General features: G+C 34.5%; 1 protein-coding gene across 2 annotated transcripts in view; it reads left to right on the top strand.

Annotated features, from left to right (window-relative positions):
- LOC136026080 (serine/arginine repetitive matrix protein 2-like) overlaps window positions 1-25,827 on the top strand; it is a 77,509-nt gene that overhangs the window by 26,583 nt on the left and 25,099 nt on the right. For both annotated transcript variants that reach the window (XM_065702275.1, XM_065702276.1), the window contains 2 exons: window positions 4,177-4,503; window positions 15,461-15,527. In XM_065702275.1, coding sequence (XP_065558347.1) covers window positions 4,177-4,503; window positions 15,461-15,527 — 394 coding nt within the window. The remainder of the gene's footprint in view (window positions 1-4,176; window positions 4,504-15,460; window positions 15,528-25,827) is intronic.

The following is a 25,827-nucleotide window of genomic DNA, read 5'->3' as shown; positions in this document are numbered from 1 at the left end:
GTTAAACTTGCCCATTGTTTAAGTATAGTATTTGTTATTGGGAAATACAAACATTTTCTTCTTTTGAGGGGGGCAATTTTCTGTTAAGGGGTAGGCTATTTTCAACGAAGAGAATAATTTTTTTAGGGATAATTTTCTGTGGAAGAAATCTTTCACGAGAATTTTTTTTCGCACGAGCCACTTTCCATTGGGGGGGGGGATTTCCAGCTTGATTTGGAAAAAGATCGGAAATTAAAGTCTTTTCTAATGAAAGTATGCCAAGGAGAATTTTTTAGCCAGAATCATCTGCAAGAAATTATCCGGGAGAAATTTTATTGAAGATACAATTATCTGGGCGGTGGGTATTTTACGTGGAAGAAACTTTCCACGGCGGAATTTCCGTGGCGCGGGCAAAGTTTTTCATGGAGGGAGAGCCAGTATTATTTGAAGAAGATTCAGAAGTTAAATTAAGAAGAACGAGTTTTTTTTCAACTGAAAGTTGCTTAAATAGTGCTTAAAACGAAAAAAAAAAATCATTGAGTACATGAGGGGAGTTGTCTCCTCATCAATACATCGTTCTTTACGCTGAAGTTTCAACATTTTACCCAAATTCCTTAAGGACGGCTCATGAACCACAAGGGCAAAGCTTTTCTAGTTGTACTAAAAAGCTTCAACGTGAGAAGCGAGGTATTGATGAGGAGGCAACCCGCTTCATATACGGAATAATTTCCGTTCGTTTTAAGTGTTAATGTTGCTCTGTACTCTCAGTTGAGGTTTCCGTGTCTCATGTGTACAAAGCCTTCATTGTTAACAGAATAAGGTGCATATATAATGTGTGCCGAGAATGCATTTATATAAACAGAGTACGGTACGCACTTAGGGAAGTCAAAATAGTCACATCTATTTCTGTAATTAGGTGTAAGTCTTCTTTTATGTCATTTTAACTGTTCCCCTTCCATTGGCAATAAATTCCTGTGTACATTCCTGCACTGGAACCCCCTAAGTTTTTCTAGGGACCTGACCCAGAATGTTGTTTGTTGTCTGAAGAAAGGTAAAAATGCTGAAAAAATATTTATAGGCATAAAATGCTTGTATTAAAGCCAGGGACGTTCCTCTTTCCCAAAAGAAGTTTTGGCTTTGTGTATTTGTGTACAACAGGCAGGAGAATCAACCAGGCGGTTATACTAGGCTATACCTCCTTCTCCCTCATCGTAATTTGACGAAGTACTCCTAAGTGTGGAAGTTCAGGCTATTCTGGATCTTTAAAGGACCTATAAATGATATGTATAGTTAGTTTCTGTGTTCCAAAGAGTGGTCATACAATCTTCCCCTATGATCAGTATCTTTGGTACGACCCTAAAAATTCCCCTAAAAACTGGAGAAATAATTGCTATTCTTGATCGTTGAAAGTTATTTTATTTACTTAATAATAAAAAAAGTTAATAATAGTTTTCAATTTGTTAAGCTCTTTGAGACTAATTAGAAGTGAGAATCTTAAGACATTTACAATTATAGAATTTTCTCTAAATTTTCTGGAAAGGGTATCGCTCTCTTCCGTGGTTTCCGCGGCTCAGTCTCTCCTCCTTTTAATGTAAAAAATGGAGAAGCACCAAGAGTCATCTAGGCCACAGTCTTTGATATTAGTAAGAATATCCAATTAGAAGACGCTAAGGTTGTTAGAGGGAAATATAACAGATGTGCGTTGGCCAAACTCTATCCGATTTCCTGTGATCGTTCAGTTCCTTTTGCTTCTGGAATTTTTCCCCTTCTCAAAGTACCAAAAACATCAAAGTGAAAGCATTTTTTTCCTGGCTCCGTCTTAGGTCTATTCATTCCTGAAAACTGGAATTTCCTCTGATTTCTGTTTTGGTATTATACGACTCTTATACCTTTGTCATTTCTTGAATTATCTCCTTTATTGTCACACTGAATCGTCAAGATAAATTGCCGCAAACTTTTGCTGTTAATAAAGAATCTAAACCAAACGATTGCACAGCCCAAATATAGGCAAGTATTTCCCTAATGATTTAATAATTTGGGCGATACAACCGTTTCGAATCAAAAGAAAAAATTTATTAATATTTCAATAGTTAGCTATTGATAGTCTATTGAAATATTACAATATACAAAATAGGGTTCCAATTGGATTCCATATTCCTTTATATTTCTATCTTATATATTGGATTCCTATACAAGATAGGATTCCGATTGGAATAACCAAAAAGGGTATTTTTCAGCGAAAATTCCAAAAAAGGTATTTTCCAAAATATAGGGGAGCAAAACAATCTTGGGGTGGGGAATGCCCTCTCCTAAGTGGCACCACTAGCTGGGACAAGTATTAAAGCGGACTAATGAACTCAAATTTGGGACTTCCGGAACTAAAGTAGTCAACATTTGGAAATGTTTTTTCTACAGAAGGTTGTACCCACACCACCCTAAATTAAAATTCTGGTATTTTGAAACTATTTCAACTAACCTTAAAATTCACTTTTGTACTACCGCAATTTACTACCGGAATACAATTAGGATAGTGTTCCCTAATTGTATCCTAGGTGAAAATGGTATTTTTTACTTTGCATAAAACACTAAAATATTAACGGGGGAAGAGATTCCTCGCAAAAACTTATAAGTTAGCTTTCGGGGAAAGATTATAGCAACAGTAATATGTTTCTATTTTTTAAGCCACTATACGAGACTGTAAAAGCTAGCAGAGTAGCAAAAAAAAGAAGAAAGGAAAAAAGTGCAGAGCAAAGTTTCAAAAATACTGGGGGAAGAAAAGTTTGAAAATCACGAGTTCTTGATGAGGCTGATAAGTCTGTGGTAAGGCCTTAAAGTAAAATTGACATCTTATATGATAACGTTTCAAGGACACAATAATATTAGTTGCTCCATATTTGGCAATAGTCAAACAATTCGTGGTAACAAACTGTAAATAAGGAGCGACCCTGCTCAATAGTGACCAAAACTCAAATAAAAAGGAATTTTAATACCAATAGGTACATCAAAAGAATCGTATTTTCATGCTAATTTCAAATATTTAAGTTTAATCAAGCTTAGTCTTTGCGTATCAAAAGCTACGAGCCTGACAAAATGTGCCTTATTTTCAAAAAGGGGGAAATACACCCTAAAATTCATAGAATCTGAATGAAAATCACACCATCAGATTCAGTGTATCAGAGAACCCTACTGTAGAGGTTTAAAGCTCCCATCTGCAAAAATGTGGAATTTTCTATTTTTTTTTACCATAAGAAAGATCATGGATGCGTGTTTATTTATTTTTTTCTCGGGAGTAATCGTATCGACCCAGTGGTCCTAGAACGTCTCGAGAGGGCTCATTCGGACGGAAATTAAAAGTCCTAGTGCCCTTTTTAAGTGACCGAAAAAATTGGAGGGTAACTAGGCCCCCTCTCACGCTAATTTTTCCCAAAGTCAATCAAACACAATTTTGAGATAGCCATTTTATTCAGCCTTGTCGAAAGGTCTAATACCTATGTCTTTGAGGATGACTTAATTCCCCACAGTCCCCGGGGGGGGGGAGAAGGCGCCGGGTTTCCCAGCATCATTTAAAAAAAGATCAGAAATTAAATGAGAAAAAAAGTTATTTCAACTGGAAGTAAGTAGCAGCATTAAAACCTAAAACGAACATAAATTATTATGTTTATGAGGGGGTTCAGCTCCTAGTCAATACCTCGGTCTTTATGCTAAAGTTTTTTTTAGTACTTCAAAAGAGCTATTTTTTCTAATAAAAAGGCCTATGTGATTCAGGGTCATTCTTAAAAAACAAAATTCGGAACGAAATTCACTCGAACAAAATTCGAACTTTATCGTAAAGAGCGAGGTATTGACTAGGGGACGAACCTCCTAATTTACGTAATAATTTCTGTTCATTTAAAGTTCTAATTTTCCTCCTTAGTTTCAGTTGAAAAAATTTGTTTGTTTTTTATTTAATTTACCTGATACGATAACGTCGAGGTAAATACACCAAAAAGTTACAGTAGTGAAAATAGGCAGGTCGTACCAACAGTAAATGATTACCTAATAGCAGAGGTCGGACTCGCCGAATTAAAAAGAGGAAAACGGTAAAAAAAATAATAATAGGATTCGGATAGTTCTTAAGCTATTTTTTAGTTTTTTTTTTTGTTTTTTTTTTTTTTTTATTTGCATAGTTTGTGTTTTCAAAATGTACTTTCTTTGCAGTGTTCGCGACACACACGAAGTGGCAGCTGCCACTCAGGAGCGAAATATAAAACTGCGTCAGGCGTTCGGTGTAAGCTCAGATTTTGTCGAAGGCAGCAGCTTTGACCCAAATCGAAAAGCAAAAGCGATTTTAAAACAACAAGAAGAGAAAGCAAAAGAAATGGCAGAAAAAAACAATCGCTTTGGCTTAGTCAGGTCACCGACTCCTGAAGAGCCTGAGGCAATTCCACCGTCGCCGAAGCGCAAACAAAAAAAGGATAAGAAAGCTAAAAGCAGAAAACATAGGCGACATGATTCCTCTTCAGATGATATTTCTGATATTGACAGGTATTTTCCGTTAAATACGCGTTTTATTTGCCTTATAATTTGGATTTATTTCGAGACATCTGCTTTTAAAGGAATTGTTGGCTTTCGGGGAATGGTGTTGGAAGAGGTAATAAGTACAGAACTAAATGATGATGAAATTTCATTAAAGGGGGCCAAGAGTAGAAAAAAAAAATTGTTATGGTCAAGAAAGTTCGAAAATTGTAACAGCCGTAAGTGGTTTAGAGTTGCGATTGCAGCAGTTTGTCTCGTTCAATCGGTGTAGGAAATGCTTGATAATACTTATATTACATAGCATATTTTAAAAGCAAATATTTTAATTTCTAACAGCTACCAAAAAATTTGGAAGGGGCTGGAAAGGCTTATAAGAAATTAGCCTTCAGATTTTGTATCCAAGCGGTTCTGATTTTTTAATTTTTGTGCATTTTTGGTCCTTCACAAGATACTTACCATCTATTGTAGTTTTAATGTGCACCAACTCGTAAGACACCTCGGAGACACTTAAGATCCATAGATTAAAAGCTTTTATTGAGCATGGAAAATAGTTGTGTTAGGTGAATGGAACTTTAAGGAACGAATCCAGGGAGGATATTGCCAATATACTATCTCTGTCCTTTTCTTATTTCTGGTGCTTTCGTGACTGCATACACGATAAGTGTGAATATCTAAATTTAACCTAAAAAAAATTTTTAACTTAATTTCAATGGTTCTATTTTTTGAAAAGGTAATTCGTATTATTTTAGTAGAATTTTAAGCCGTACCAAGGTCTTTTTTTCAAAATTAAAGAAGTAGATTAATTTATCTTTAAAACCTCATAAATTAGAATTGACTTCTCTTATGTCTCATTTGCGCAGTACATTCATTTCTCAAGTTTTCACTTTTGTAACACAAAAACTATAAAAGATCATCAAAGTTCAGTGTCTTTTGGAGGGGGAAGGAGTGGACGTAGGTACTTCAATTACATTCCCAGAGCTACTAAGGCTCGCTCTGAATCCATTCCTGGGAGCTTCATTCGCCTAACTCAACCACTTTCTACGATAAACATAAAGCCCTTAATCTAGAATTTTACCTAAAACCTACATGTGTAATTTTTCTAGATTGAATTGTATTGATATTCATTTATTTTTTGCTTAATTAATGAACTGCATCCAAACTATACGAATGAGTAACAAACTTAATTTAAAAAAAAATCCAGTCCAAAGTAAAAATAAATTTTGGTTGAATATCTTGCTAAGATCGCTCGCAATGTTCAACGAGCCTCTTGTGTCAACCTGGAAGGTTCAGTTGACCTGCAAGGAGGTTAATTAATTAAACACACGCTGCATTTGAATTTGATACAAATAAGAAATCAAATACAATGTAAAATTAATCCATATCGAGTGAGGTTGATTTTGCATTGTATCTGGTTTCTTTATCAGAAATCAGTTTCTTTATCAGTACCTTCCCCTTTTGTATCTTTGTTTAAAAAGGATGGAAAAATACCGTTGCCCCTTCCCCCTCCATATATTTTTGTGAATTGGCTCCACTGACTCCCGGCTGTTGATAGAAACTCGGATCTGTTGCTTTTTTTTGGCTATTTGGGATTTATTTTCTGTTGACTAAGCAAAAAAAATAAAATGAATGTCAGTACAACTAAACCTAGAAAAATAACACTAAAATTTTTTTTCGGTTTGAATCAAGGCATGAGAGGATTGAATTGTGTTTATGTCAATATAACTGAATCAAGAAAAAATATTCGAGAATGTTTTTCTTTTGTGTAGATTAGGGTATGTTAGGATTGCACTTTGTTTCTCTTAGCGAGACTTCCTCGACTGTAAAATCGAAATAGTATATAGGCTTCACGGAGTTTTTATGTTGAAATTTACCGTTTTTCTCTTCTTTTGCTCATATTATGGTTTTGTATGTGTAGTATTTTTTTTACACTGGAGTGACTTGCCGAATCTATCAAATATTTTTTACTCCCTAAAAGGCGCCTTTTTGCAAAAGTAATTAGAACAAAAATTTACCAATTTAAGTTTTGCAAAGAAAAGTATTGAGCCATATTGAAACTTAAAATGAGCAGAACTAAAGTTCTATAACGATTAAAAATTTTTAAGGCCTTGCCGAAGTGCTGACATTTTACTCCCCAGTCAATTTTTTTCAGTTGCGGCAAATCAGTCAAAGACAAAGTTATCAGTTTTCTTCGTCGCTTCCACTAAACAAAATATGAGAAGGTTGAACTCAAGGGGTTTCTCACTCAAAATTACGATTAATGCATTGTTATCTTAGTAATTTGGCAAGTAAATAAGAAGATTTATTTGCAACAGGACTATTATTCGAGGAGAAAACTAGAGAAATTATTATTCGAGATTTTCTTTTTTTGGGGGGGGTGAACTCTTAAAATACCTTAAAACACAGGAAAATTAAACTTTTCGCAGGGGAAATCAAGCATTTTGCAAAGTTTGGGGGGGGGGTAATCCCTTCCCTGCGTGCGTGCTTGCGGTCTGTTCATCATTACTTGTCAGGGTAAGGTAAAAACTTGTGGATATTACAAATAAAAAGTACATGTTTTCAGGTTTTTACTTCATGCAGACCTATTTACACAAATAAAATTCAAATAAATGCTTGCAGCGAAGTGACCAATTTACTTTCTTTTAATTATCTACACTGGTCCATAAAAGAAATTTTAAAGCTTGAATGCTGCTTGTGTATTTGTATATCTGAATTTGTGTTCGGATAAGACAGTAATTACATATGACAACTACCTACACCTAGCATAGTTGGATTCATATAAACGGTTCCTTCTTGGCAACCTTTCTGTCGGCAATTAGTCCCTTCGTCTTATTCATGTATTCTCACGCACTTCGATAACAGTTGCATCTAGTCTTTTGAGGGGAATTTTTGACTTCGGAACACATATGTAAAGTATTTGAAGGGACTGCAGCCAGCAAATATATATAATAGAAACAAGTTTTTGATTGTTGAATAAAATATTTTTTGCTCTATTTTTTGATACCCCACAACAACAATGTCAAGTGTAGCAATCTAAAATGCAAACCCGAAACAGGTTTTTTTTTAATTATTTTGGAATTGTAAAAAAAATCGTCGGCTTTAAGATTTGATTAGATCAAAATATTCCCCAGATTTTTTTCTATCTGTTAAAATAAAAACCGCCGAGATCACTAAGTCAGAAACGTCAGGCAAACTCAAAATGTTTAACATGGGAGGTATAGGAAGACTCCTTGAGAGTCCGTCTTGCCTTAAACGATTATAACGGCCAGAAATCACTATCTAGGAATAAATAAAACAGAAATCAAATTGACTAATCAAACATAAAGATAACAGGTCCTAGGTATTTACCCCCCCCCGCGATCACCTCTCCGGAAAATACCCCTGAGGAAAATAAACCCCTCTCCCGGACCTCCCCCCCCCCCCCCCCGTGGAAAATCAGGCTTTGAAAATTGGAGAATTTTATTTGACCTTTTTTTTTTATTTTCCGTGGGGAGAAGGAATTTTAGTACAAGTGTATTATACGCCACTCACTCAAGTTAACGCTGAGTAAAACTCGAGAGCAAACCGGTTTCTTCATTAATTTCTTTCAGGTTAGCGTCAGACAAGACGACAAAAAGTCAAAACTTTAGCGTAAAGAGCTAGGTCTTGTGGAAAGAATAACTCCTTTGATATACGTAATAGTTCTTGTTCGTGATATTGCTCCTTACTTTCAGTTGATAAAACTTGTTTTTTTTTATATTTAATTTTCTGATCGTTCCTAAATAATACCACAAAATCTGGCTCTTTCTTCATGAAAATTCCCGGTACTTGTATATTAGACGCCGCTCACTCAAGTTTAAGATGCATATAACTCGAGAACAAACCGGTTTGTTTGTTAGTTTCTTCGTTAATTTAGAAATAATTGAGAGCTATATATTTGCACATTAGCGGGGGACGAGGAAAGTATAGCGGTTCTGCATGCAAAATGTATTAAGTACGATTATTCTGCATATTATGAACTATGAATTTTTTTTCTGACTTTAAGCTGTCCAAATACTTTACCCCCTCCCCTTATGTGGAAATATATAGCCCAAATTATATATTCCCCATCTATTTTGTCACTTGTTTTTGTCTTGTCTCACGCTAAACTGAAAAAAAAACTAACGAAGAAACTGGTTTTTTCTCGAATTTTACGCAGCGTAAGCTTGACTGAGTGGCGTCTCATACACTAGTACCAAAATTCCTTCCTGTTATGGAAAAAAACTCAAACAAAGTTTTCTGGAAAGTTTTTTGGATAAAGTTGGAAAGTTCTATTCTCCATGGGGGGGGGGTATTTTCTGGGGGGATTCCCCTCACCAACCCCTTGACATTGGTACATGCACATGTTGTACATCTTTCGACACACCACCATTAGAAAATTATTTAAAGAATGGCTCAAATAAGTAAATGGTATGTCTCTAGGATCACAGCAAGACTGTCATAAATCAAAACTTACTAAGTACATTCCTCACAAATGGTTTTCGAAGGCCACCAAAATTGGTAATTTATTTTTTTAAGATTCTTATTAAAAATGTGAGGCTGAGACTTAACGTGCCATTTAATAACGTGGCACTTAATGTGAGCCGAGGCTGTAATTTATTACGGAAGCCCGAAATCAAAGCGTATGAAGTGTGTATATCACAAATGGTGTTTGGTTTCTTACCAAAGTGGGAATTAAGATTTTATGATTTCGCTGATTACAAGTCTGGGACTACTCTGGCAATAGAAATTTCAACAGTTGAAACACGTCTTGTCTATATCCCAGAAATGGTGGGTCTGCTACACCTTGTTGAAAATCAATCATGCAAGTAACTTTACTCTGTATGCTTGGAAGCGTGTACACAGGGCCCAGGGGCATTTGCCTCCTCTAATTCCCTTCCCCATTATACCTTTGTATATATGGGCATGTTGTACCTTTTTTGACTCTTGTCATTATAATATGAAAAAAACTTCGTTTTCTTAAAGAGTTAAAGAGACTGCGTCCCAAAGTCGAACCTTAAAACGTACAGGAATTAGGAGAGGCAGTTGGGGGGCTGCCGCCCCCCAAACCCCGCGCTTTTAAAGACTCTTTTGTACAGGTTTTTTGTTGTGGGGGGACTTCATTGTTACTAATTACTAGTTTCGGCGCAATGGTTCTCCTGTCCTCTTGTGTTTAACATTTATCGAAGTTATTCCATTATTCATTCATTTCAATTTTTTGTTAATTAAAAGAGGGCCTTTCTGAAGCCAAGAGCGGGGGGTTAGGGGGGCGGTAGCCCCCCACAACAAAAAACCTGTACAAAAGAGTCTTTAAAAGCGGGGGGTTTAAAACTGCCTCTCCTAATTCTTCCGCTCCGCGAAGCCGCTGTTAGTGTAAGAATTTTTTAAACAAGTGATGTTATTACAAGAGAAAATTTTACCTTCAATGGGGAAATGGGTTTTTCTAAGCTAGAAAATCGGGGGTTTAAGATTTTCCTACGAAACTTTCAAGGGCACTTACTCGGAGAATTCTGCGTCGAATGAGTCTTCGTACACCCAGATCCGATGTCGGCTGTGACCTGTAGGTGTCGAGAAAAAAAAAAGGAGAACATGAACAATAAGTGGCTATGCGTGGTTTCTGGAAATTAAATAAAAAAAACAAGTTTTTTGAAACTAAAGTAAGGAGCGATATTAAAACTTAAAACGAACAGAAATTACTCCTTATATGAAAGGGGTTTTCCTCCTCGACGCCCCGCTCTTTACGCTAAAGTTTTTTATTGTTTTAAAAAGTAGAGTTGCGAGAAAGAATCAAACTTTAGCGCAAGGAGCGGGGCGTCGAGGAGGAAAAACCCCTTTCATATAAGGAGTAATTTCTGTTCGTTTTAAGTTTTAATGTCGCTCCTTACTTTCATTTCAAAAAACTTGTTTTTTTATTTAATTTCTGAAAGTTTTTGAATTAATGCATGTCTGATTTTGGCTCTCCGTACATAAATTATTAAAATGAAATTTGCATATTAATTCTTTTTTTGGCTAAATGGCTTTCTCTTAGTTTTGATCAGACGATTTTGAGAAATAAGGGGTGGGGAAGGAGGCCTAGTTGTCCTCCAATTTTTCGGTTACTTAAAAAGGCAACTAGATCTTTTAATTTTTAACGAACGTTTTTATTAGTAAAAAAATACGCAACTTAAGAATTAACTTACGTAACAAACTTTTATATTCTTATATTTTTGATTATATATATGAGGGGGTTGGTCCCCTCGTTAATACCTCGCTCTTCACACTAAATCTTGTTTTGTCCCAATTCTTTAAGAATGACCCCTGAATCAGAAAGGCCGTAGAATAAATAGTTGAAATTACTTAAAAAATTTTTAGCATAAAGAGTGAAGTATTTATCTCCTCCTAAATACCTCGCTCTTTATGCTAAAGTATTTTTAGAACCCCTCATATGCGTAATAATCTCTGTTCGTTTTAAGTTTTGATGCTTCTCGTTACTTTCAATTGAAAAAACTTTTTCATGTTTATATTTTCATTGTTTGTTTTTTATAGTAATGCTAGAAAGTCCTGCGCCCTTTTGATTGAATTTCTCTTCCCCCATGAAATATTCCTCCAAGAAAAGATCCTCCCATATAGCCCCCTCCCATGAACCCCACACCCAAACCAAAAAAATCCCCCTGATAACGTCGGTACACTTCCCAGTAACCATTACTGTATGTAAACATTGGCCGAAGTTGGTAACTTGCAGCCCCTCTCCCAGGGACTGTGGGGGGTGCATCATCCCCAAAGACATAGTTATTACGGTTTTAGACTATGCGGAACAAAATGGCTATCTCAAAATTTTGATCCGTTGACTTTCGTAAAAAAATGAGCGTGGGAGGGGGTCTAGGTACCCTCCAATTTTTTTGGTCACTTAAAAAGGGCACTAGAACTTTTCATTTCCGTTAGAATGAGCCCTTTTGCGACATTCTAGGACCACTTGGTCGATACGATGACCCCTGGGAAAAAAAACAAAAAAAACAAATAAACACGCACCCGTGATTTGTCTTCTGGCAAAAAATACGAAATTCCACATTTTTGTAGACTGGACCTTGAAATTTTTTCTATAGAGTTCTCTGATACGCTGAATTCGATGGTGCGATTTTCGTTAAGATCCTATGACTTTTAGGGGGTGTTACCCCCTATTTTCTAAAATAAGGCAAATTTTCTCAGGCTCGTAACTTCTGATGACAAAGACTAAATTTGATGAAACTTATATATTTAAAATCAGCATAAAAATCTGATTCTTTTGATATATCTTTTAGCATTGAAATTCCGTTTTTTAGAGTTCCGTTTACTATTGAGCCGGGTCGCTCCTTACTACAGTTCTTTACCACGAACTGTTTGAACAGGGAAGGAGTTATCGGATCGAGCTGAAATTTCGCGGATGAGCTCCTGGGCCCCAGGGGACCGTAACTTGTGAATTTCAGCCCGATCGGACAACGTTAAAGGGGGGCTGGGGTTGGGTGGTCGAAACTTTCGGCCAGATTTTCCCCATGAAGGAAAAGTCGGAGGGGGATGAAATTTGGCAAGTTTCTTAGTTGAAGCTCGGGCTACGAAATGCATCCCTCCCGATCCCTCTGCGGCCACTGGAACCGAAGATCGCTTAACATTGTCGTGGTTCGCCTCTTTATAGAAGCACGAGTGTGCCTCCTTGACAGAATTATTCTGAGAAATGTTCTAAACGATATAATTTTAATCATTGTAAAATTATATCACAGTGTGACTGTCACAACTAACCACATCTTTCTAAGTACCTACTTCACCGATGGGCCTTTTTTTGTTAAGAAAGGTAGTATTTTAAGTATTATCTAGCTTGTGGATTGCAAATCAGATGTTTGTATTGCAGCGGACAAGTTTGAAAAGACTTTAAAACTAATTACATTCAGTAAACGTTTTATGAATGGTGCCTAATGCTTACCAAAACTAGTATTTATGAACTTCTGAGGCTTTTTATTACAAACCGTAGGCTATTACGAACCGTAGGCTATTATTTAAAATATAGAAGCCAAAAATCAGTTAAATAACTGATTTTGCAATAAGTTTAAAAATAAGTTTTTCAAATGGTGTTCCTACCCAAGTCTGACTTTGAGTGTTTCCTTGCTTGTTTATTGCAAATATGACGCTAAAGGTGCAGTATCTCAGTGAAAACACCCAGTACATATTTCACAAGCATTTACTAGATGTTTTCCAGAGAAATTGCCTACGGATTGTTTTGAGCACCCGGCTGACTGACCGTATTTCAAACAGTATGCTGTACGAAAAATGTGGTTCAATCCCACTTTCTAGGGCTATAATGAAAGAAAGGTTGAGATGGCTAGGCCACGTTCTACGGATGAAGGATGACAGATTACCGAAGATTGTCCTTTTTGGCCAACCGTCTGGGGCTACACGGAAAGTAGGTCGTCCTTGTCTGGGTTGGGAGGATGTCATAAATAAAGATTTAAAGGAAATGGGAACTTCCTGGGAGGGTGTAAAGAGGGAGGCTTTAAATAGATTAGGTTGGAGGAGGAGCGTGCGTAGCTGTGTTGGCCTGAGGCGGCTTGGTGCTGCAGTGAGTTATTATTATTATTATAGTATATATAGTAGTAGTAGTAGTAGTAGTAGTAGTAGTAGTAGTAGTAGTAGTAGTAGTAGTAGTAGTAGTAGTAGTATATCAGAAATCTCTAAAATCTGTTTTTAAGGACTTCTGGTTTGTTGATTATAAATTTGAGGCCAAGATTGCTGTACAGAAGTCTAAAATCAACCTATTTTGGTAAATATTTCACGAATGGCGTTTAATTTCCATGATAGCTCTGAATTTAAGGATTTTTAATTTTTTGATCACAACTGCGAGTCTAATATTAATGTAGAGATCCAGAATCGAAACCAGTTAAGCTATATAATTAGAAAAAAAAGACAATGAGGAATGTGCGTTTTATGCATTTGCCTCAGGTGCCCTGATGGCCTAATAACTCTTCAGGAGTAGTATTTTTAACAAAACCCAAAAGTGTTTGCCTTAGGCGCCCTGATGGCCTCATAACTCTTTAGGAGTGGTATTTTCAACAAAACTCAATAGCCAAAATTGGTTCTATTAATGCAAGAAACCATTATGCAAATTAAAAAGTAAAGAGAAATGAAATGAAAAGTTATTCCATAAAAATGAAAGAACAAATTTAAGAATTAGGCACACGGAAATTACTTTGAGCAGTGACGCCAATGAAGGAGTTGGGTTGTCCCCCCCTCCCAGTCTACGAAAATATCTTTTTCGACTTTTTCATCGAAAAATACTATTTTTGGTAATTAATTGGAAGAAAAAAAAAGCTACCCTCTTAAGATTTAGAAAACGTTCTCCCATTTCGTATTTTCATTAATGGGCGCCACTGACTTTTAGTCAAGAAATAGATCCCAGAATAAAATTCCCTATTCATAATAACAACGAAGACCACACTGTCTTTCCATAACAAACAAACACAACTTTTCAAAAAACAGTCCTAGCTGTCTTTTAGTACTCACTAAATTCTTTATACTCATACTTAATTAAAAATGATCTAACAAAATATTTTACTAAACCAATTTATAATAGTATTGAACCAGTTACAAAAAGACCTTTGACCCAGGCTGATAAAAGCGCAAAGTTAGCTTTGAACTTGCATTTTAATCATTTTGTTCTGTTTTGTTTGAATTAATTTATCATCTCACTTCATTCTATTTATCAGTCCTGGTTGAACTTCGTTGAAGTAAGGATGCTGGGGGTGGTTTTTAAAAAGTAAAAAAAAATTATTATGAGTTTCAATTCTCACATTTTAATGTAAGTTTAAATATATTTTTTTTCTCATATTGTGCTGAAGACGGCCCTTGGGGATTTTCACTGTCTTGAAAAGATTTTCCCTATTATTTTTACTCTGTGTTTGTTTGCTTTTTCATAATCTAAGCTAACTATTCATTGTTTATCCCGTTTTATCCCGTTTTTTTATGGGGGGGGGGTACATTCGTCAAAATAAGGAAAGATTGACGAGCTATGTTAAAACTATCGAAGGTATGGAGTGAATTGGTTTTTATGGAACATTGAAGCTTATTGGAACCAATAATATTATATTGCTATTGCGATTCCATTCTTATATCCCGGATTTTTTTTCAATATTATTGCTACTACTGCTGCTATTACTAATAACTATTCACTGTACCGTGAAGCTGCCGGAGGCCAGCACTTGTACTCACGCTGCTCCTCCATACAAATAAATTCAATGCCTCCGTCTTTACATCCTCGCAAGAAGATTCTATTTCCTTTAGATCTTTCCTTTTTAACATCTTTCCATCCATTCTGAGACGACTGCTTTTTCGTTTGGCCCAAGATTTTTGGCCGACAAGGACGATCTTTGACAACTTGTCATTTTTTCCCCAGTACGTGTCCTAGCCCCTTCAATCTTCCCTCATTATAGCCCTAGAAAGCTGTATGGACCCATATTTTTGCACAGTAAACTGTTAGAAAAGCAGTCAGTCAAACAGGTATCCAAAACAATCCATAAACTATATCTCTGGAAAACATCTAGCAAATTCTCCTCTGTCTTTTGGAGTGCCCACCTTTCCCGACCAAACTTGATCGCTGTCATCATTGTACCTTCCAATGTTCTAATCTGGGTTCGCAGCCTTGTCTTTCTGTTCTTCCTGGGACCGAAGACCCTCGTAGGAAAATGAGATTCTAAACAATTCCCTTGCGTCTTTTCGTCCAAAGTTTGCAGTATTTTCTTTCTCTATCTACCCTGTACTACTTTCTACTACTTTATACTACTCTATACTTTTTCTACTTTCTCTATACTATCTCTGGGAAACCTAACTTACCTTGGCTTTCCTAATCTAATTTCGCTTTCATTTAGTGTCTGCTAATATAATGAAAATCTTGGTTACCACCTATTTTTCAATAAACTGATATTACTTTGTGTCCTTTTCACTCTTGTACTTTAACTCATCTTCATTTCAGATCCGATGAAGAGAGAAGAGAGAAGAGAAAAAAGAAGAAACATGATAAAGAAAGAAGAAGATACGAGGTGGGAAGTAAACGATATTAATTTATATTGTATTTAAAACCTTTAGACTAGTCAAAGAACGAAAATGAAACGCGCTTTTTTTTTTTAATAAAAACTTAAATGAAGTTTCACTTGCTTAACCACCTATTTTTTTTCCGTTTTAATAGGATAAACATATTAACTTTTTTATCGCTACAAGTACGAGCAATATCTCGCAACTCTTGTATAAACACGAATGTTAAGATCAATTTTAATTATAGTTCTAGTTAATTTCGCCTTAGATGTTGTCACCTTCATTGGCAGGCTTAATTATAATATTCCACTTATTACCCTCTCACGGTTATTGGTGGACCCAAAGAAAAAGCAGGAAAAAACTATCAATGCCATCTAGCATATGGCCACACTTGACATTTTTTCAAGCTGTATAATCATTTTTTTTTGTCAGGAACTAACATCAGACACATATTAATACCCCAATTTTACCAATATTACCCTAATTTAATTACTTATTTTTATTATTACCCTGATAAAATACAAACTGTCGCCAAAGGCTAGATGGCGTTTATTGTTTTATTTTGTCGACAATAGCGCCAGTTTTCGCTCTTATAATTTACCCTTACTCTTTGGGTGGATTTATAATTAGCTGGTTAAAAATAGGAGACAATGAGTGAATTACTTGCATTATTCCTCCTCTTTTCTCGTTATTGTCAATAATAGCAAAAAAATTTTAACATAAGCTGTATTTTACAACTAATAGCGATGGAGAAGTTAATTCTTAATTTAAAAAAAGAATCAATTTTTCAAGTTTTAAAACTGAAATTTTTCTCTTTTTGTACGATTTATGCTGCGTATCCAAAGACAATGGCGGAAAAATAGGTCGATTATTAGGAATATTGTAAACAGATAGGAGAAGAAAACTATTTGGTTTTGCCAATTTCGGAAATTTTTGAGAAAGATTAGAATTTTTGTTTAATTTTTAGGGTAAAAATAGAAAATTTTGGGGGAATTTGGATCTAGACTTGATAGCAAATAAAAATAACGTGTTGTTGATAGCGCAGGGTCACTCATCAAAGGTAGAAAATTTTAAACGAGCCTATTTTGAATTTATTGAAATTAAGATTTTAAATAAACGTTGAAGTCTATTTGTATCAAACCTCAAATTGTGAAAAGGTAGGCTTATTTTTGTTTTTAGATTTTTTTTTTATTAATCAGTGAATAGTTAGTACACAGAACACAGACTAATTTTAAAAAATCTTCACGCACATTCCTGTTGCACCTTTTTTTTACAAACTCAGCTTTTATTCTCGGACCAATTCACAGCAGAAAAAGAAATAATGATGGAAACAAGAAAAAAAAGAGAAAAATAATTTTGTTGTAATTTTCTAATTAATATTATAGCTTTGCTAGGTAACAGTTGTGGTTTAAGTTCACGAAATTGTAGATTGTAGCTAAACTTGGCCCAAGCTTAGCTTTCGATTAGGGCTGGGGAGATCTTTTTCAATTAAAAAAAAAAAAAAAACATTTTTCAATGAAAATACCAACTTTACTGTCTTATTGGTTTACCATACTGTTCAAATGACAAATATTCAAATTCATTTAATAGACATTGGCAAATTCAAAACAATTCTTATATAGAGTATCACAACCCGTGTGAAAGGTCTGTATTTTTTTTTCTTTTTTTTTTGCTGCTTAGGTCTTACTTCCCTAATCTTAGATCATTCTGCTCAGATTTTTGCTCATTGACTTCTGTCAATTTTTTTTCTTTTTTTTTAATTATTAGAACAGTCAACAGAGGACTTTGATGGTATACTCTTCAAAGTTCTTAGACCACTGAACATAGTAGAATGAATGAAGATTTCTAAAAAAAAAAACTGCCTGTGAAGCTTCATCATCTTCTTTTAAACCTTTTATGTCGAAAGATATAAGATCTAGAGCTGATTCAAAAACAAAACGTAAAGGATACAGCACTGGATTCTATAGTACCAACCGGTGGTGTTGATATCGGTTTCTCGGCCCATCAGCCAAGAAGTGCAATTTGGGGCAGGGGCAAGCCATCCTGTGCTTTCACACACATTCTGTTCTTCACCAGATTTCTCCAGTTACCCATGTGGAGCTGGATATCTTTACTGTTTATTTCTCTATATTTTCATAATAAATTTGCTTAAAAGGGAGTCTGATGTGCCTGCTAGACCTTAGCTTGTAGAAGTTTTTATAGAATAGAATTTGCGCTAAAAGCTCATAAGCAATGGCAAAAAATATAATCAAAGAATAATTACAAAGAAAACTGGACAAATCCTAACATAATCCTACAGAAATCTACTTCTATGATTCATCACAAGGCGAAAGAATCGTGCCAAGCTTCCGATACCCATAAAACATTCATCCGCACACACTCTCACAAGCCACTCAAAATCACAATCCCCCTACCAAACACTTCAATTCTCCCATCATTCAGCTCCTCACATTCATACAAGCGATATACGCTCTCATCTAAACCTCCAAACATAGGACAAAAATAAGGACCAGCCTTTGACCTTTCCCTGCCGATATATTTTCTTCTTTGACCCAGTGGCAAACTAACAGCCCCGATTTCAATTAATAACTTTATTTCTAACTCACCTTAAAAAATAAAACTTTACCCCAAATCTCCTTCGACCGACAATAAAGACCCAGTGAATTCGAAAGTGAACGCTGGACCTGCAATGCATGTATTTCTTGTTGCTGTGAAATCCTTTCAACTAGTCCACTTACTTGGTCCCCCATATCTCCGAGCCCTAAACCATCCCCCCGCATATGGCTTAGTCCACTCTGATCTAATACACTCGTGATTTACTACGGGTACCCCGTACCTGAGCTGCCCTTCAACATTTCTAAATAAGCCGCCTTCATCCCCCGCACTCTAGGCATCACTAAAATTTTGCCCCAAAGCCTAACCATGTTAATTAGCCTACGACTTCTTAAAGAAAACAAAACTAAACTACCTCTAACTACTAAACTATTTGTATACTTACTTATTCCTAGCAACCTCTTATAATATCCTAATTGCATCTCCCTCCGCATATCCCCAAATCTCAGATCCATAGTGCATCACACCTAAAATTTTAGCCCTGAAAACCTCTTGAACTACTTGCATCTTTTTCATATCCCTAAGCTGACTTCTTAATACCATATTACAACATGCCTTACCTTTTTCGATCCTACTTTCTATATGGCTACTAATAAATTCCCTTTCGCGTCAAACTTAAGATCTAAATATGACCATTCCTCACTAATCCAACCCTTCTACCCTTAAAACTAAGTTTAACGTCTCCCTCAAGTCTACCAGGCTACATATATATATATATATATATATATATATATATATATATATATATGTATATATATCTGCTGCAGTCTCATTCTACTATATGAAAATAAACGCTTGGTAAGATATAGCATGAAAGGCCAAATTGATGTAAACAAGAAAGATATTCGGGTTAAGCACATGAATAGGGCCTTTTTTGAAAGGGGAATTGAATAGAGGTGAAAAATTTGGGGAAATGTTTAATCTATTTAAGAAGGCAAAATGAAAATATAGGGAAAATTATATTAACGATGTATGAATCCCTGCTAAAAATTTTGAGATTTTGGTGGGGCCAAAGGCCCTCTTCTCATCCTGCGTAGGTGCCTAATTGCGTTATTCGTAAGGTATTTTGAATGGAAAAAATTGCAACCGACCGGCTGACGTTGTGTAGTAATTTGATATGTCATTTCAAGGGCATTGGGTTGGTTTCAAGTTTTTTCCTTGTTTTTCTTCTTTTTTTTGAAGTTGTAACACAACTTTTGAAAAAGCGAAGAAAAAGGGGTCTTACTTGCTGATGAGTTTGTGTTTAGTGACATTTTCTTCTTCTTTTTGTTGAAAACTTTAACAGTGGATATTTAAAATGAAAGTCATCGTAGTCTTCAATGTAACTTCTCCCCCTCTAGGATATACTTCATCCCTGGTAGAAATATCTTAATTTACAAAAATTTTGTATAATTGAGGAATAGCTACTCTTTTCCTTTATAGATTGTATTTCCTTTAGATTGAATAAAAGGAACTGAACTGAACAGTTCTAATATTGTTATTATGACCGGGTGTCAGAGTATACTGCTTATTTTACGTTTCGCTCTTTTTCTTGAAAATGATTAGAATGTTTTGGTTCATCTATAACTGTAAATGAAAATACTGACCAGTGAAGAAAGATCTGTCTTCCAAGTTCTGTCTTCAGGGCTGCAGACATGGTGCAAATGACATAAAAATACTCGTTGAAAGTAGAAATCCTACAAATAGCATTTAAGCATTGCATGTTTCAGATGAAAACAGAAGTTTCATTTAAAAATGAAATTAGCATATAGTTTCCCATATTTTCTGTACTTTGTAGCTTCTCACTGCATGGTCTATCACAGGTTTGCCCTCTTTCTTTTTTTTTATTTTTAAACTTGAGCCCCTCTTTGAACTAATTTTGTGGATAGTTTTGAGCCCTGATCATGGGATAAAGTTACCTTCAAAAAGCATTTTAAGTATGCATATACTCCTGGTTATATATTTGTATATGACCCTCGAGTTTTCTAATGCAAGTTATATTACTATAATTTGATTATTTTTGTAATGTAATATTGTTATATTGTATATTAAAATAATTTTGCATCTCGAGATTCTTTTTTAGACCTTGGATTTTTCGAAAATGGGTTTTGGAATAATATTAAATTCCCGTTGGCAGGTATTGTTTACGTTCTTGCTCTTGACTGTCACATGAAATTAGCTAGGTTGTGTTGAATCAGGTCAATCTTTAAAAATAAAGCAATAATTTCGAAAATGTAGTGCAAAAAATATGAAACAAATTATTTGTCTCGACTAAGTGCATCTTACATTGATGGGAAAAAGTTTAGTCGTTCACGCAAGGTTAGCAAAAGATGGGTATTTTCATTTGATTGTGGGTATACATTAGCAGAAACCGGCTTTGAATCTGAAGATTTAAAAATTAAAAAGATGCTTAAAAAAAACTTTAGAAAACAAGGATCCTCTTATTCTTTTACTATCAGTCCATATTTGTATTTTTGTTTCGAAACAGGGAGGGGCCAGGAGCAACATCATCTATTTTCCCGATAAATTTTTCTTGACATTTTAAAGAAAGTAATAGAAGCATGTGAAAGAAACTATCAAAATTCAGCTAAAATAGTTATATATAAAATATTGAGGGTTGTTAGTCCTGAGAGTGATTCTTTGCATGAACCAATAGTTGGTAATGCTTCAATGATCTGCTATTTGAACAGCGATATTAAGTCAATAAAGGAATACTATTTGATATAGTTAATATAATAGCCCCCCCCATCCCTGTTTTGACCTCATCTGGATTGATATCCAATAAGATTAGAAGTTGTATTTGTTTTTTATGTTCTTAGTTCTAATTTTGTAAACAGTAATTTTTTCCTATACTTATGCGCCTTTGTATAGGATGTTATCACCATTATAAAGTAAGTACAGGTTTTTAATCTATGAATTGGATAAAAAATAATTTGTCTATTTTTTATTTTATGATGTCTTGTGTCTGTGGAATATAGTGTTTTTAAATTGTATGTTTTGGTATTACCAATATTATTTTCTATAGTTCCAAAAATGAGAAGGAACAAACCAAAAACTTGGTAGTTTCTTTGCTTTGACAGTTTAACTGAGTTTTAAAAAATGAGGTTAATAGATTTTCATTATCCAAAATGATTTGGTAAGTAGAAGCTTCAAGAGAAGATGGTAAATTTGTCAAGCGAAAACTATCAGACGATTTTGTGATTTGAATTACAGCTGGTATCTCACGTTGAATGTATAATGTTCTGGGCTCTTTAAAGAGAATTGCTATAAAAAAAAAAAAAAAAAAAAAAAATCCAGAAACTCCTTATCCTATTAAAAAAGAATGGCAATAGTATATTTCTGGCATAAACAATAAGCTTTTATCAGAGACAACGCTATAACATTGCCTATAGAAAGGCAATAAGGCTCTAATGTTTTATTTTTTTTGTCCAGAGGCACTTCACATGACAGAGGTGGTCTTGTAAACTTTGGAGGGGCTCATTCAATTGGAAATTGGAAGTTTTTGGGCCCTTTTTAAGAGTCAAAAGTGATCGGGGGACAACTACCTCCCCACGCCTTTTTTTCCCAAATGCATTTGATAAAAATTGAAATAGCCGTTTTGTTAAGAATAGTTCAGATCAGACATCAAAAACTCAGAAGTCAACCCACCCCCCCAGAGTCCGGAGGCAGGGGTTGTAAGTTATACCCTGGGGACATATATGGTTTTTATGAAAGGGGTGCTCACATAAACTTCAGAGGGGGCTGATTTGATTGGAAATTGGAAGTTCTAGTTCCCTTTTTAAGAGTCAAAAGATATCGGATGGCAACTAGCCCCTCCCCTGCTCGCACTCTTTCCCCCCAAATCCATCTGATAAAAATTTTGAGATATAATTTTGTTCAAAATAGACTAAAGATCATATAACAAAAACTCAGAGGTTTGCATAACCCCTCAGAACCCGGGGACAAGAGTTGTAAATGATGCCTGCGGACTTGTAAGGTTTTATGAAACGGGTGATCCTGTAGACTTAGAAGGGACTCATTCGATAAGGTATTGAAATTTCTAGTTCCCTTTTGAAGAGTCAATAGGTACTGGGGGGCAACCAGCCCCCGCCCTCTTTTTCCCAGATTCATCCCCTCAAATTTTTTAGATGGCCATGTTTAAAAAATAAGTTCGAAAATCAGATAAAAAAAACCCGAGGCCGACACAAAACCCAAGAGCCAGGAACAAGTGTTGTAAGTTGTGCCCTAGAGGCATATAAGGTTTTTATGCGAGGGTTTTTTAAATGATTCAAATATGAGATAAGCCTGACCCTGACCATCGCCCAAAATTAATGATTATTAATGATATTTTATTCCGAAGGTAAATCATGGGATATGACCATAATCCGACCCTCCGCCCAAAAAAATAAAATAATAAAAAACTCATTAACGACATTTTATTCCTAAAATATGGGAGCTGACCCAATGGTGCGACCTCCTATCCCCGTAAAACAAACCTATAAACGACTATTATTTCAAAAATCGTAAAAGCTGATCGCTAGTCCTCCCTCCATGGCCCAACCCCCTCCACAAACAACTTATTAACGATGTTTTATTTAAAAAATCATGGGAGCGGACATCTGGTCCTTCCTCTATGACCCCCCTCCCAAGAAAAAAATTCCATGCTCTGATCCCCCTCCCCCGGAAAAAACCTTACCAATGAGAAATCGTGGCAGCTAACCCCTGGTCCTCCTTCCATTGCCCGAACATCCCAAAAAACAATTTATTAATGATATTTTGTTCCAAAAATTGAATATTTGAAAATAATATGAAAATTGCAGTGAAATAAAATCTTGAGCTTAAAAGCTTTCAGCAATTAAAATCATTGTATATCAAATATTTAGTTTAATTTTATTAGTTCTTGCCAAGGCTGTTTCCAGACACATAAAGTTTTATTTTGGAATTTTTTTCGAATGAAATTATTTTGAAATGGGGAATTAGAAAAACTTAAAACTTTGACAATAAAATACGAACAGAAATTAATTTTAAAAAATTACGAAAAAGAAGTTTTTCAAAGAAAAGTAAAGGCCATGTTCAACTTAGGATCAAAAGAAATAGGAACCTACTATAGCTCACACTCGAAACGACCAGAAATTACCACTAAAGAATAAATGAAACCCAAAACGAACAGAAATTAAATTAACAATCATAGCAAAAAAAATATACAACAGGTACTAATATAAATGAATAAATAAATCTTAAAACGAGTAAAGCGTAATTTGAATATGCAAATCAAACTTAAAACGAACAAAAGTATTTTGCTATTAAAGTATAAATGAAACCCAAAGCGGACAGAAATTTAATAAATAATCATAGCAAACAAACATACAGTACGTACTAATATACTTGAATAAATAAATCTTAAAACTAGTGAAACTTAATTTGAATATGCAAATCAAGCTTGAAACGAACAAAAATCATTTCAAACAAGAGTTTGAGCATTGCTTCCTTCTCTCACTGTAAATGTCTAAAACTTACTGCGTCATTGGTGGTTTACTGAAAAAGAATTATAATAAAAATATTTTCTTTTCTATTTATTACAACATTGAAAATAAAAATAAAATCTTGAACTGATGAGCTTCCAGCAATTAGTATCATTATGTATCAAATATTCAGTTTAATTTTATTAGTCCTTTCCAAGGCTGTTCAAGATAAATATAGTCATACTGTAAACAAGACTTTAGATACTGCCCCATTTGTAAAAGTCTAAAGCCTCCTGGGTTATTGACGCTTCACTGAAAACGAATTATATTGCAAATATTTTCTTTTCCAGTTATTACAACAAAAGGTATTGAAAATGAAAATACAAATTACAGTGAAATACAATCTTGAACTTATGATCTTTCAACAAGTAATATCGTTATATATATATATATATATATATATATATATATATATATATATATATATATATATATATATATATATATATATATATATATATATATATTGAATTGAATTTATTTATTACCCGTTATAATACATATGAAAAACGGAGTATAATGTGAATAAAAGAAAAGAGGAAAAAGGAAATTACCTAAAAAACTACACAAAAAACTTTGCAACACTTCACCTTACTTAAAAACAAGTATATATATATATATATATATATATATATATATATATATATATATATATATATATATATATATATATATATATATATATATATATATATATATATAACAAACAAATACAAAGTTGAAACAATAGGGAAAATCTTTTCAAGACAGTGGAAATCAATTCTGTGAATATTTCGGCCCTATGTCCTAGTTGAACTTCGTTAAAGTAAGGATGCTAGGGCTATTTTAGAAAAGTTTTTAACATTATTAGTTTTAATTTTCGCATTTTAATGTAAGTTTATTTATGTATACATATCTTTTTTCTCTCTCTCTCTTTCTCGTATCGTACTGAAAACGACCCTTGGACATTGGACCGAAATATTCACAGAATTGATTTCCACTATCTTGAAAAGATTTTCCCTATTGTTTCAACTTTGTATTTGTTTGTTATGGAGAGGCAGTGTGGTCTATATATTTATATATATATATATATATATATATATATATATATATATATATATATATTCACAGAATTGTATATTTGTAATTTGAAAGAATGTTCAAAACAAATATAGTTTTCAGTGAAGCACCAATGACGCAGTAGGTTTTAGACTTTCACAGTGAGAGAAGGAGGCTATACCAGAACTATTGTTTATATTGAGTTTTGTTCGTTTCAAGCTTGATTTGTATGTTCAATAAACTTTCACTCGTTTTAAGATTTATTTGTTTATATTAGTAGCTGTTGAATGTTTTGTATTTTTTGCTATGATTGCTTATTTAATTTCTGACCTTTTTGAGTTTCATTTATTCTTTAGTAGTAATTTCTGGGCGTTTTGAGTTTGAGTTATTTTAGATTTCTATTTCTTCTGATCTTCAGTTGACTATGTTCTTTAGCCCGTCCTAGCAAGCTCCGCTTTTGTTGTGCTATTATTTAAATTAAATAAAAAAAGACAAGTTTTTTCAGCTGAAAGTAAGGAGCGACATTAAAACTTAAAACGAACAGAAATCATTCCGTACATGAAAGGGGTTGTCCCCTCCTCAGCGTCCCGCTCTTTACGCTAAAGCTTGACTCTTTCTAACAACTCTACTTTTTAAAACAATAACAAACTTTAGCGTAAACCGAGGTCGTATAATAAATATACGTAACTTACGAATTAACTTACCTAACGAACTTCAATGTTTGTATATTTTCACTGTGTATATGAGGGGTTCCTCGCCCTCGTCAATACCTCACTCTTTATACTAAAGCTTGAATCTTGTCCCAATTCTTTAAGAATGAACCCTGAATCACAAAGGCCGTAGAATAAATAGTTGTAATTACTAAAAATACTTTATCGGAAAGAGCGAGGTATTGGGGAGGAGACTAAACCCCTTTTATACGTAATAATTGTGTTGCGGGAGCAACACTTTGGTTTCGTGTTTTTTTTTTTTTGCTAGCACCCCGAGCTCAGCTTATTCCTAGAAAGTGGTAAGGGTCTAACCTCTACGGTTTTTACGGAAAGTGTTGACCTTAGGCCAGATTGATGAATATGACTTTGCATTTTGGAAAGCTCTGTAGAACTCTTGCTTGGGGGCCAAAAATCTATTGTTTCTACCCATTTCTGTTCGTGATTTCAGCTGAGTTTATCATTCCTTT

Source organism: Artemia franciscana, chromosome 4, assembly GCF_032884065.1.
Source record: "Artemia franciscana chromosome 4, ASM3288406v1, whole genome shotgun sequence".
Lineage (NCBI taxonomy): Eukaryota > Metazoa > Arthropoda > Branchiopoda > Anostraca > Artemiidae > Artemia > Artemia franciscana.
The sequence above is the reverse complement of the archived record's forward strand: the minus strand, read 5'-3'. Positions and strand labels throughout refer to the sequence as shown.